At 45.7% G+C, this 12,568-nt stretch overlaps 2 protein-coding genes across 4 annotated transcripts; one reads left to right on the forward strand and one right to left on the reverse strand.

Annotated features, from left to right (window-relative positions):
• Positions 1 to 180: 180 nt before the first annotated feature.
• LMH87_008038 (uncharacterized protein) lies at positions 181 to 1,629 on the reverse strand (the record flags this gene model as incomplete). Its single annotated transcript, XM_056198550.1, has 3 exons — positions 181 to 750; positions 847 to 1,242; positions 1,312 to 1,629. 3 exons carry the CDS (start codon positions 1,627 to 1,629, stop codon positions 181 to 183), a joined length of 1,284 nt encoding a protein of 427 aa, XP_056057122.1.
• Positions 1,630 to 6,111: 4,482 nt separating this feature from the next.
• LMH87_008039 (uncharacterized protein) lies at positions 6,112 to 11,598 on the forward strand (the record flags this gene model as incomplete). 3 transcript variants are annotated; one of them, XM_056198672.1, is made up of 16 exons in its annotated part: positions 6,112 to 6,408; positions 6,464 to 6,474; positions 6,551 to 6,559; positions 6,603 to 6,745; positions 7,061 to 7,093; positions 7,150 to 7,188; positions 7,245 to 7,371; positions 7,418 to 8,382; positions 8,653 to 9,180; positions 9,461 to 9,503; positions 9,560 to 9,785; positions 9,846 to 10,841; positions 10,890 to 10,998; positions 11,437 to 11,456; positions 11,510 to 11,531; positions 11,579 to 11,598. In XM_056198672.1, 16 exons carry the CDS (start codon positions 6,112 to 6,114, stop codon positions 11,596 to 11,598), a joined length of 3,588 nt encoding a protein of 1,195 aa, XP_056057124.1. The 3 variants fall into 3 exon arrangements, with proteins under 3 accessions (XP_056057124.1, XP_056057123.1, XP_056057125.1); XM_056198671.1 differs by lacking the exon at positions 9,461 to 9,503 and having other exon boundaries at positions 8,653 to 9,377; positions 9,756 to 9,785; XM_056198673.1 differs by lacking the exon at positions 9,461 to 9,503 and having other exon boundaries at positions 6,112 to 6,554; positions 8,653 to 9,377; positions 9,756 to 9,785.
• Positions 11,599 to 12,568: the final 970 nt, after the last annotated feature.

Here is a 12,568-nt window from a genome sequence, read left to right on the forward strand (position 1 = left end):
CAGCCCAGGAATGGTTTCATGAGCCCCGAGAGACATCAATCGGCCTCGCCACAAAACTATTGGTCCCACAACAGTCGCGCCAGCCTGCTGCTGGCCATTATTTCTTTTGTCTATAAACTGTCTCTCATGGTATCACTCCATTGCGTTCGGGTCAAAACCTTACTCCCCCGCTGTGGAAGCTTAGAGCAGGAGCGCAAGAGGGTTCTCGATGACCTTCTTGAACTCGCGAATCCATTCGGCGCCGACAGCACCATCGACGACCTTGTGGTCGAAGCTGGCAGTGACGGTAATCTGATCCTCCCACTCAACACCGGCGGAGCCGTCCTCGTTTTGGACAGGGACAGCGACCTTCTTGGTGGTGCCGACGGCGAGGATGGCAGCCTGTGGAGGGTTGATGACAGCAGTGAAGTGGTCAACGGCGTTGTTCATGCCCATGTTGGAGATGGAAATGGTGCCGCCCTGGTACTCCTCCGGCTTGAGCTTGTTGTCGCGAGCCTTCTTGGCGAGCTCCTTGACCTTGCTGGAGATGGACTCGAGGCCGCGGCCCTCAACGCCAGTGACGATGGGGGTGATGAGGCCAGTGGGAGTCGACACAGCGACAGAGACGTCGACAGAGTTGAACTGACGGATGGTCTCGCCACGCCAGCTCGAGTTGACGGCGGGCACCTTCTTGGAGGCAATGGAGATGGCCTTGATCAGGAAATCGTTGACGGACAGCTTGTACTTGCCCTCAGAAGAGCTGTTGAGGACCTGGCGGAGCTTCAGCAGCTTAGAGACGGACAGAGAGCTCGTGACGAAGAAGTGGGGGTTGTTCTGGACAGACTCCTGGAGGCGGCTGGCAATAACCTTGCGCATTCCACTGACGGGCAGATCCTCGTAGGTAGCGCCGGGAGCGGCAGCGGCAGGAGCGCTTCCAGCCTTCTTGACATCGTCCTCGGTGACCTGACCACTCTTGCCGGTGCCCTTGAGAGTGTCGATGCTGACACCATTCTCTCTGGCAAGGCGGACGGCAGCAGGGCTGGCGTTGGCGGTACGGTCAAGAGCGGTCTCGAGCTTCTTGCCGGAAGAAGCATACTGCTCGGGCTCGGGAGCCGGAGAGCTCGACTCGGTGGGGGCCGGGGCGTCCGACTTGCTCTCTTCAGCCTTGGGAGCAGCGGCTTGGGCGTTGCCACCAGCATCCTCGAGTGTAAACTTTTCGAAGGCCGCGATGTCGGTGCCCTCTTCGACAAGGATCGCGATGGGCTGTTATTTTGTTAGCAAGAACAGTAAAAGCAGCCTTGGGCTTTGGTTTGAAGGGGTGAGGTCACTTACGCTGCCGACGGCGACATCCTTTTCGCCAGCCTCCTTGAGGATCTTGGCAACTACACCTTCCTCCTGGAACTCAAAGTCCATTTGGGCCTTGTCGGTCTCGATCTCGACGAGGACCTCGCCCGGGCCGATGGTGTCGCCAGGCTTCTTCTGCCAGGCGCCAAGGTTACCAGCCGTCATGGTCGGGGACAGGGCAGGCATCTTGATGACCTGGTGATCGGGGAATGAGGCATAGCAGCGGACGACGTGAGCGGCGAAGCCATTGCGCAGAGCACTGTGCGTAGGGGCGAGAACTCGCCTCCGGAGAGCGGCGCTGAGCATCTTGGACGTGTGTGAAAATGGCTCGCTGCGAGAGCTAGGTAGTAAGACGGAAAAAATCCAGGGGGTGAGATATTGACGGAGACTGCGGTAGGTGCTCAAGGAGACGTGCAACTGTACCAATTGGCGCCCAAGTCGATGCAGGAAAACGGGCGATGACCAAGAAAAGCAGGCGTCGCGATCGCGGGAATTGTTGGCAAGGAGGCTCAAAAGAGAGAATCAAAATGCTTGGGGTTGGAAGTCCAGTTTTTGCGTTGAGCTGCTTGTCGCTAGCGGGAGCTTGGGCGCTAGGCCAGGTTGGGACTAGTGCCACGGACGGCTGCCGGCGCTCAGCGGTGCCTCAGCGGACTCTACGGCCTTTGCAAGCCTCTCACGCTCTCTGTTGGGCAAGGAGCGACTTCGGACCATGCATAATCCCGCCTACAGGCATATCGGGAGGGACCAGGTGGAGCATCCTGGCGCGCACCTAACCCAGAGAGTCTTACCTAATCATTGGGAGACCCACCAGGATGCTGCGCAGCGTTATCAGGCAATCAGGGTGCAGGGTATCAGTTGTAGCCTGTAGGTTCAGGCACTACTACTGATACTTCTGGAGCACCGCCAGCCACTGTCCGTTATTCTGACGAGAAGCTTTCGTGTCAGCATCCTTTGCCCGCGCCACACCATTTCATCCGCGCCACAGCTCAGCTTGCAAGTAATGACGCTTTGATCCTTTTGCAACTCATGCAATTATATAAATATTTTTACATGCGTTTTGGCGTCATTTCGGGTTCCCCATTAATATTTCTGGTCTTCTCAAGGTTTCATTTACAAAAAGTCTATTTATCTCTATTTTAACTATATAATCTAACTTTATACAGACAAAGGCGGAATGACTGTCCTTCTTTTATTAATTAAGTATAATAGTGGGAGTGTCAGGGCACCCGCAGGGCACGCTGGTTGGTAGGAGGTTATAGGCAGCTAGAGGGACCACGTGCGGAGAAGCTACTATATAGCGGCGAGCTGCCGACGAGAGAGTTGCGAGGAGGCAGCGATAATTCCAACAACAAACACCATCATTCTAAAAACCCAAGGATCATCTAGTGACTGAAGCTCTTCGCCGACAGCACCTCACAGGGAGCCTCTTTAGGTGTAGGGTGCGGTAGGGCGCCAGGTCCATCAGAGGTACAACTGCTATACCTTCCGGCCCCTAAAGGTACCACTAGACATTTTTAGGTAGACATAATAGAACGCCAAATTGGAAGGTTGCTTGTTGACAGCTACAAATTACCTCTACTGTGATTCTAGGAATAAAAACACTAAGTAAAGCTATACACTAACTTATAGGAATACTCTATATACTCTAAATATTAAGGTATTACTTCTATAAGGGTAATATATTAATTATTAGTATAATAGAAGGTATCTTTAAGTAATTAATTATAATCTTTAAGAATTAAGTTAATTTAGGTTAAGTTACTTTATATAGCTTAATTTTACTTTTTATATATTATACTAAGGGTCTTAATATTAAGCTATTATTATAGATTAAAAGAGAATACCTAGAAGGGTAATTCCTACTTATAAATATAGGGCTTTATAATTAATTAATTATAGTATTTTAAAAATGTATTTAAGTTAAGGAAAAAAGGTTATTATTCTTATTACCTATTATAGGGTATTAAGCTTTTATAGTTGTAATATAAGGGCATTATTGTCACAGCTGGTCCAGTCATGGACCTACCCTGCACCCCAGTCACGTGTCCACGCGTTGGACCCTGCATTTAGCTGAATCCTCTGTAGATTTCTGATCGTAGCTCTTCGAGCTACGTCTTGTACATAGAGCCTGCCCTACCTAAGGAGTGCCTATCCGTAGCAATAGACCTAATTCCCTTGCCTGAGTGCTCCCCGCCCTACCGGCCACCGACCCGCCCTGACAATTATAGTATATATACTAAGTGTGTTATTTAGTATTATACTATAAAAGGTTATAAAACGCTCTAATATTTATAGTATTACTTTAGAATAAAAAAAATCTTATTTTTTAAGCTTAAAAGCTATATTTATATTATTTTTAACTTTTATAATTAATGTGGTTAATAAGCGAGTCGCCTAGATAAGTGAGTCGCCCGGTTTTCCCCACTATTTCCTAAATCTAGAATAACTCTATTATAGTAGGGCTAAAATAGCTAGTCTCTTTTAATATTAGATATAAAACTATTAAATTACCTATATATTTATTTTAATACTTTATATTAATTATTTAAACTTAGTTAAATAACTAACTTAATAGTAATTAGATTTAATTCTTTTTTAAACTCTTTTTAAAATTAATTATATCTTAGTCTCTTTAAAAATAGAATATCTTTTTAATATATAGTATACTATAATAATAAGAATAGATATAAAGGCTTAAGAAAAAGCTTCTAATATAGTTAGTATTAAGAAGGGTTAAGTGTTTATTCTTTTTTCTACCTATTTTTAAACTATCTTATTTTATAACTTAATATTTAATATATTATTTAAGACTAACTATTTTAATTACCCTAAGAGGAGACTTTTCCTTAAAGTTTATTATTTTCTAAACTTATAGTAGATTTATTAGGTTTTGAGTTAGTATTTATTTAATTAATACCTATTAGGGGAAGACTTATATAAACTTATATTTTTTAATATAATATTTATCCTACCTATAATTAAGATAAATACTAGATTTATATTATACTTTTATGACTTCTTTTATAAAACCTATAAGGCTTATTTCTACCCTAAATTCTCTTAAATATTTTAGATTATAATTAAAAGTAATATTAAGAGTATATTAATTCCTATTATAATAAAGTTCCCTTTATAATTAATATAATATTAGCTTCTCTTATTTAAGGGTAGTTTTAATATTACTTTAATCTAGTAGGATTTTAAATTAACTATAAGGGATTATAGCTATTATATAGTAGTATTATAATAGCTTTTAGAAACCTCTTAGCTAATAGTAAGATATTTTATAGTGTTTAAAAGTATAAAATAAAGTTTATTTAGCTTAATTTTATTTACTTATAATAGACTTCCTATTAAGGCTAATTATTACTTAAAATAAATATAGAACTTAAAAAAAGACTCTTATTCTCCTTATTATAATTAACTAATTCTATTTAAAGTAAGTTCTTATTAGTATAAGTTATTAAATACTTTATTTAAATAGTAAAGGAAATTATATAAATTAGTATTACTATATTAGCTACCTTCTTTAAAATATATAATAACTTTTTATTAGACTATTAGGCTAAGATTATTCTAAATATATATAAACTAGGACTTTAATAGACTAATAAAGTCTATATTAATTTCTAACTTATACTTAATTACCTTTTTCTAACTTTAAAATAAATCTAATTTACTATTATACTTCTTTTTAGGTAAGAGAGGTTTCCTTTTAGGTATATAGGTGTTATTTTTTAGTTAGATTAGGGGGGCTTAAGTGGTATAATAAGGTAGGTTCTTTATATTTTATAGGGCTTAGAGTTATTCTTATACTACCCTTATTTAGGCTTATATAAGTATATTTTATTCTTATAGTATTTTATTTTATTCTTAAAGAAAATAGTATTTATTTAAAGGCTCCTTATAAGTTAGGTAGTCTTTTATTTTATATTCTTTTAGTAAAGAGAGTTAATTATTATAGACTAGTCTTTAGGTGTTTATAAATAGGTATTATAATTATTATTAACTCTTTTAAAGAGAAGAAGGAGAAAAAAAAGGAAGATAGTAAGCCTTTTCTATTTTATAGTAATTTAGGTTTTATATAAAGTTAGTGTGGAGTTTAGCTAGGGTCTTAGTAAAGTTATATTAGAGCTTAGCTAGCTAACACCTAACCTATACTATCTTAGTTATAATAGTGGGCTAAAACTTAGTACCTTTATAATATATAAGAAGTAAAATCGACCTATATAAAGTAACTTAACCTAAATTAACTTAATTCTTAAAGATTATAATTAATCACTTAAAGACACCTTCTATTATACTAATAATTAATATATAACCCTTATAGGAGTAATACCTTAATATTTAGAGTATGTGGAATAATTCTATAAGCCCGCGCACAGCTTTGCTTGGTGTTTGTGTTACTAGAATCACACTACCTATTATCACGCTATATTACTCCTTGGAAAATTGGTGAGCTGCTGTATACGCGAGATGTATTCCCGCTGTAGATTATTATTAGTGTTAATACTACTTGTTTCTCTAGCTCAGTCCGTTAGCATTCACTGTCGTTGTCATGAGATGCCTTATGTGTGGCGTAGTCGTTGGTACACTAGCGAACTTGTGCCAGCCGATAATGCGCCGCGCAGGCAGGCTGCGGCATGTTGCGTCAGGTTGGGCGAACCCCGCACCAAACAAGGCAGCGAGGCTTCCGTCACTTCGGCTTCTACTATATTCGCCATACGCCAATACATAGATGCGGAGGCTTGGAACTCAGCGATCCGATAAACATCCCGACAGGTACCCATGGCTGGAATCAAGCACTCGCCACCTCGCCCAGTCTCGAGTGGCGACTTCGAGATCGCCGTCATCTGCGCCCTCACCCTTGAGGCGGATGCCGTCCTTGCCCTCTTCGACCACCATTGGGATGATGATGGCCCGCACTACGATAAAGCCTCAGCCGATCCGAACGCCTACTCCGCCGGCGCCATCGGCCGTCACAATGTCATCCTCGTGCATATGCCAGGCATGGGAAAAGCCAACGGAGCGGCGGTCGCAGCCAACTGTCGGTCGAGCTTCCCTAACATTAAGCTTGCCATTATTGTAGGGGTCTGCGGTGTTGTTCCCTTTGGCCATGATGGCGTTGAGATTACCCTAGGCGATGTCGTTGTTAGCGATGGCGTGGTTCAGTACGATCTCGGCCGGCTAGTACCCGAACGATTCGTACAGAAAGACACGCTGCTAGACTTGTTAGGTAGGCCAAATGTCGAGATTCGCTCATTGCTGACAAAACTAAGGGGTATCCGCGGTCAGAAAACGCTACGGGAGAAGATGGTTGGCTACCTCAACACGCTCCAGACAGAGCCGGAGCTGGCAGCGGTGTATCCAGGCACGGCGCACGACAGGCTCTTTGAGGCGGCGTACCGCCACCGCCGCGATGGTATGTCGTGCGACGCGTGTGGATGCGACGGACCTCTGGTCCCCCGCATCCGCCTTGAGCAGGACAACCAGCAGCCAGCAGTCCACTTTGGTTTGATGGCGTCGGGCGACACAGTGATGAAATCAGGCGAGGACCGCGATCGCATAGCGCGGCAGAAGCGCATTGTGGCCTTCGAAATGGAAGGTGTCGGGGTATGGGACACCTTCCCGTGCGTGGTGATCAAAGGCGCGTGCGACTATGCGGACAGCCACAAGTCCCAGGAATGGCAACGGTACGCGGCGGCTACGGCGGCGGCTTGCATGAGAGCCTTTCTAGACCAGTGGATGCCTTCGGTGTCTTTGCCTCTAGGTAAGTGATGTTCCTGCGAGGGGCAAATATTGTTGCGCTTTGGCTGATAATATCAGTGCAACCCTCTGTCCTAGAGTATTTTGCTAGACCTTGGTGTAAGGAACCTTTCTGTCAATGTTTCCCATCCAGTGGTGTTAACGTATGGCTGCAGTCCTAGTACCGTATCCGAGAAACGAAACCTTCGTTGGCCGATCAACTGTCTTGGAAATATTGCAGCAGCAAATCCTCAAATCTGAGTCACAAGAGCGAGTGTCGCTATTTGGCTGTGGTGGTGTTGGGTACGTATGAACGTTAATCTGCTTTCGTATTACTAATAATCGGTAGGAAAACCCAGATAGCCCTGGAATATGTATACTGGCTTCAGACGAAACACAAAGACATGTCTGTCTTCTGGGTTCACGCGAGCAATTCGCAACAGTTCCGCCAGTCGTATGCTTTCATCGCGCAGGCATGCCGTATACCCGGCTTTGACGATCCTCAGGCAGACGTGCTGCCGTTGGTGAAGAGCTGGCTAAATAGAAAAGACCGAGCAGGATGGTGGCTCATGGTCATCGACAATGCTGATGATGCGCAGCTATTCTATCCGTCGCCAAAAGAAACGAACGATGTCAGCGGCGTTGGTCGAAAAGGTGGCTTGGGCCGTTACATACCTGAGTGTGCTCACGGGTCAATTCTTGCCACGGCCAGGACCCAGCAAGCCGGTCGAAGGCTTGCCAAAGGGAAAGGGCCTATCTTCGTTGGAACTACAAACGATACAGAGTCAGAAGAACTGATTCGTGCCCATTTGAACGGCACCAGTGCGACTCGTGCTAACTTATTAACACTATCATCTCAATTGGACAATCTGCCGCTGGCGCTCGTCCAAGCTGCTACATATATTGAAAAAGCCAGTATAACAGTGCAGCAATATCTGCAACTGTTGGCGATTGAGCATGAGAACATGGTTGAGTTGCTCAGTGATCAGTCTGCAACAGTTGGACTGGATCCAGAGGCTATGAAAGCAGTGGCACTCACATGTGTGATTGCACTTAAGCAGATCGAGCGACGATATCCCTTGGCTAGTGAGCTACTTTTCTTCATGAGCCTTCTCGAACGTCAAGGCATCCCTTTGCAGCTTCTATTACATTATCGCGATCGGAAATGGGAAAGGGGGGAACAAACCGACATGAATCTCGGAAATGCGATCGAAATTCTAAAGTCATACTCATTCGTGGAAGAGGACAATGACGGAAATTACGGCCTGCACCGCCTTGTGCAGTTGATGACACTAAGATGGCTTACTGAGAAGGGTAAGATCGAGCAATTTAAGAGAGACGCGCTTGTGACTGTTTCATACATGTTTCCTTATGGAAGATTCGAAACACGAGCATCTTGTGCCGCATTACTATCTCACGCGAATGCTGTACTTGGATTTGAGGGAAGTTCTCCAAGGGACGAGGCAAAAGCAAGGGCATCACTTCTACATTGTATGGCTGGATACTACATCTTTGAGGGTAACTGGGCCCGTGCAGAAAATCTCAGCCTAGAGGCAGCAGAAATACGGAAAAGATTGTTGGGAGTGACCCATTCCGATACGTTGGCCAGCATGTCCAACCTCGCATCAACATACAGGAGCCAGGGCCGGTGGGAAGAGGCAGAGAAGCTCGAAGTTCAAGTGATGGAGACAGTCAAGACAAAGGTTGGAGTGGACCATCCTGACACACTAGCCAGCATGGCCAACGTCGCATCAACATACAGGAGCCAGGGCCGGTGGGAAGAGGCAGAGAGGCTCGAAGTACAAGTGATGGAGATGGTCAAGACCAAGGTTGGAGTGGACCATTCCGACACGCTGGCCAGCATGGCCAACCTTGCATCAACATACAGGAGCCAGGGCCGGTGGGAAGAGGCAGAGAAGCTCGAAGTACAAGTGATGGAGACAGTCAAGACAAAGGTTGGAGTGGACCATCCTGACACACTAGCCAGCATGATCAACCTCGCATCAACATACAGGAGCCAAGGCCGGTGGGGAGAGGCAGAGAAACTTCTCATACAGGTGGTAGAGATAAGTAGGAGCAGGATTGGAGCGGGCCATCCTTATACTTTAAGCGGTATGAGCAATCTGGCATTGATATATAACGACCAAGGAAGGTGGGAGGAGGCAGAGAGGCTTGAGACGCAAGTAGTAGAGGCTTGGAGGATGAAACTTGGAGTGGACCACCCTAACACATTGAGCAGTATGGCCAACCTAGCGTCGATATATAAGAATCTTGGCCGGTGGGAAGAGGCAGAAGACCTTTTCGTACAGGTGATAGAGACGAGCAAGAAAAAGATTGGGGTGGATCATCCTGAGACACTGGCCAGCATGGCCAAACTCGCATCAACATATAGGAGCCAAAGCCGATGGGAAGAGGCAGAGATGCTTCTTATACAGGTAGTGGAGACAAATAGGAGTAGGATTGGAGCGGACCATCCTAACACGTTGAGCAGTATGAGCAATCTAGCATTAACATATAACGACCAGGGAAGGTTGAAGGAGGCAGAGCAGCTTGAGACGCAAGTAGTAGAGGCTTGGAGGATGAAACTTGGAGTGGACCACCCTAACACATTGAGCAGTATGGCCAACCTAGCGTTGATATATAAGAATCTTGGCCGGTGGGAAGAAGCAGAAGACCTTTTCGTACAGGTGATAGAGACGAGCAAGAAAAAGATTGGGGTGGATCATCCCGACACGCTGGCCAGCATGGACAACCTAGTGTTAATATACGGTTTCCAGGGTCGGTTGGAGGAGGCCAGGTCACTACAAAGCAAGATCACGAAAACACAGGAGGCTAGGGGTGCGCATCATCTGCCTGATACGTCTGAAAGTCAACAGACAATTTTAGATCAGGACTCAGGCTATGCCTCGGTTTCACGTTTGACAACTTTATCCGCCCACTCCGAGTCGGCTTTTGAAGTTGTTACCAAACCGTTTGCCACAGAGAAGCATGATAACGCTGTCAAGTTGTCCGACGAACTTCAGTCCCTTGCTTCCGACGATGATGACATTGGTTCACAGGTCTCTGCTGAAACAACAACCGAAGGAATGTCTGGCCAGGCTCTTATCCGGAAGTTCCTATGCGAAGAACCTCAATTCAGAGCACTTTGTGAAAAGGCTCTAACAAGGTTAAGCAGAGAACGATTTGTGGAGAACATGCGGCGACTACTGAAATCGTTTCACAAGAGCCTTCTGAGGGAAGGTCAAACTGAAGCTGAGAAAGCTACCGCCGGACTGCTACGTAGTAGACGAGGGAGATCTCGGATTAGCAACCAGCTTGCCAGTTACATGAGATTGGAGGATGAGGATGCGAATCAAACAGAGCTTGATATCGATTTGGGGAGCAAGCAGCGAGTTGAAATATGGGCGAGGAGCGTTGCGGTGGATCCAAAGCAGGAGCTTGACAACCATGACATGGGCGAGGAGTCTTCGACAACAAGCTCTGAGAACGATTTTCCTTTCATTTCTGAGGTGGAAGTCTTCCTACGAGAGTCTATGTCGTTTCGGAGACTTCAGAAAGAGTTCATGTTGATATTTATGCCAAGGACCTTGAGACATGTGCTTCTCTCGATACCAAGAAAGTACATCTGGGTGTCGCAGGAGCAAGATCTCTCGCTCTCGAATAGAGCAAAAGCCTGGATAGAGGACGTGACTTTGCTTAAATGGAATTGGTGGCCCTTCTGCCCACGAAAACGCTTGCTACGACATAGCGAGGCACGAGTATTCTGGCGATGTGTAAGTCTGACACCCTCCAGTCAGGAACGCAGCACTGATATGGGTTAGACCTGTGGTTCTGTTCAGTGGGAAGAAGTCTCTATGGAACAATACGAATTCGTGAAAAAGATACTGGATTATTCGAATGAGCAGCCCGGGCTACAGCATTGGTGTAGAGGTAAGGGAAAGCCTGTGCTCACAACAACTTGGCCAGGAAGGATGTTTCGACAAATCCGTTCTGCATCAGCCGCACCGGGTTCATCAGCGGCACAGAAATACACACCGCCAAAACCCGTTTTAGCTACATCGTCTTCGATGCACAGCTCTTCATACCAAGGCGGAGTTGCTACAGCTGCCGTCTCCCCGGGTTCCAGTCGACCGTGTTACCATCAAAGGTCCTCGAGCAGTCAACAAACTCAAACAACAGCGCCAAACACAGCAACTCATACTAACAGCTGGATATTATTCGGCGTTCGCGGAGGATCACGGATCCTAGTGCCTTCTCAAATACCAGTGAAAGGCCAATCGACGGACTACAGTATCTTTCAGGAACTGAGGAAATGCTATCAATCACGGCGGGGTCGGTTGAGGCTATGGTTCTCTATTTGGCGCTTAGAGTATTGTGAAAGCGTGAAGGTGCGGAATGCTTCCGAAGCGTGTAGAATTCAAGTGCTAACGGCCATTCCTAGTTTTACAGACTATCTCTCAGCAGTATGGTCCGCGATAAAAGGGAACTCCCAACTCACCAAGACTACCAGTACCAACCCCGTCCCCCTGATGCTGAGAACCCCCCTATTACGCCTCATATTTTTCAAAGTCTTTTCTATACCTGTCCCTCACCTTGCACTCGGCGCGTTCCTCACGAATGCATACCTTCTCGAGCCGGCAACACGCACCTAGAACGGATCCCGAAGCGAAAGCAGAGTTTTGAAAAAGACTTGGCTTCTTACGCCTGGGGACTCGAGGCTGTGTTCGAGCCATGCTTCGCCCGGGTCGTTGTCTATCATTTTTCCATTTTGTGTGGACCATTCGCATTTTGGATGTGTTGGCTCTGGTGGCATCCAGGTGATTGGCAAAATGCTTCTGTGCCGATGGCTGCCGTGCTGGGGGGTCTTTCACTCTTTTGGAGCTGCGCTGGAATCCTGACAAGCAAAGAACATGATCGAAAATGACAGCTCCTTCGTATTAATATACATAAGTCCCTGCGGGGTTCTAAATGAGTTTTGTCAGGATCATCACTAGTTAGTAGTAGTATTTAAACCATCTTGGCGCTGTACGGAAGATGCTTGCCGCACATTTGGTCTAGACCACCGTTGCTCGCTTGCACCATATTGGAGCTCGATGTCGCGCTAGACCAGCCCGCGCCAGCCTGAGCGTGCACTACCAAAGGACACGTGGCCTAACAAGCTTCTATGGCTTTCCGTACGTTTCTATAAGCACTGGCGCGCTGCTGACTCTGCGTCGGCCGATTTAAAATTCTCAAGTATTGTTAATGAAGGCATTTCCATCGTGTGAATGCATAGCTATTTTTTGTGTATAGCGTGAGATATGTGTACGGGCTGATCGTAGGGCTGCATGCTAATGCAACTCTATTTCTAGGGGCAGTAGTGCTTAATTCCCACTAATCTATGCGCCGTTTCGCTACTAATTCGTGCGGATCTTAGCTGAGATCCGATCTAGGGCGTATAAATGATGAAGAGTAAAAGGCAACCGAGGGACTACTTAAGGGATAGAATGGCTTTTAAAGT

The sequence above is a fragment of the Akanthomyces muscarius genome (genome assembly GCF_028009165.1).
Source record: "Akanthomyces muscarius strain Ve6 chromosome Unknown contig_16, whole genome shotgun sequence".
Taxonomy (NCBI): Eukaryota; Fungi; Ascomycota; class Sordariomycetes; order Hypocreales; family Cordycipitaceae; genus Akanthomyces; species Akanthomyces muscarius.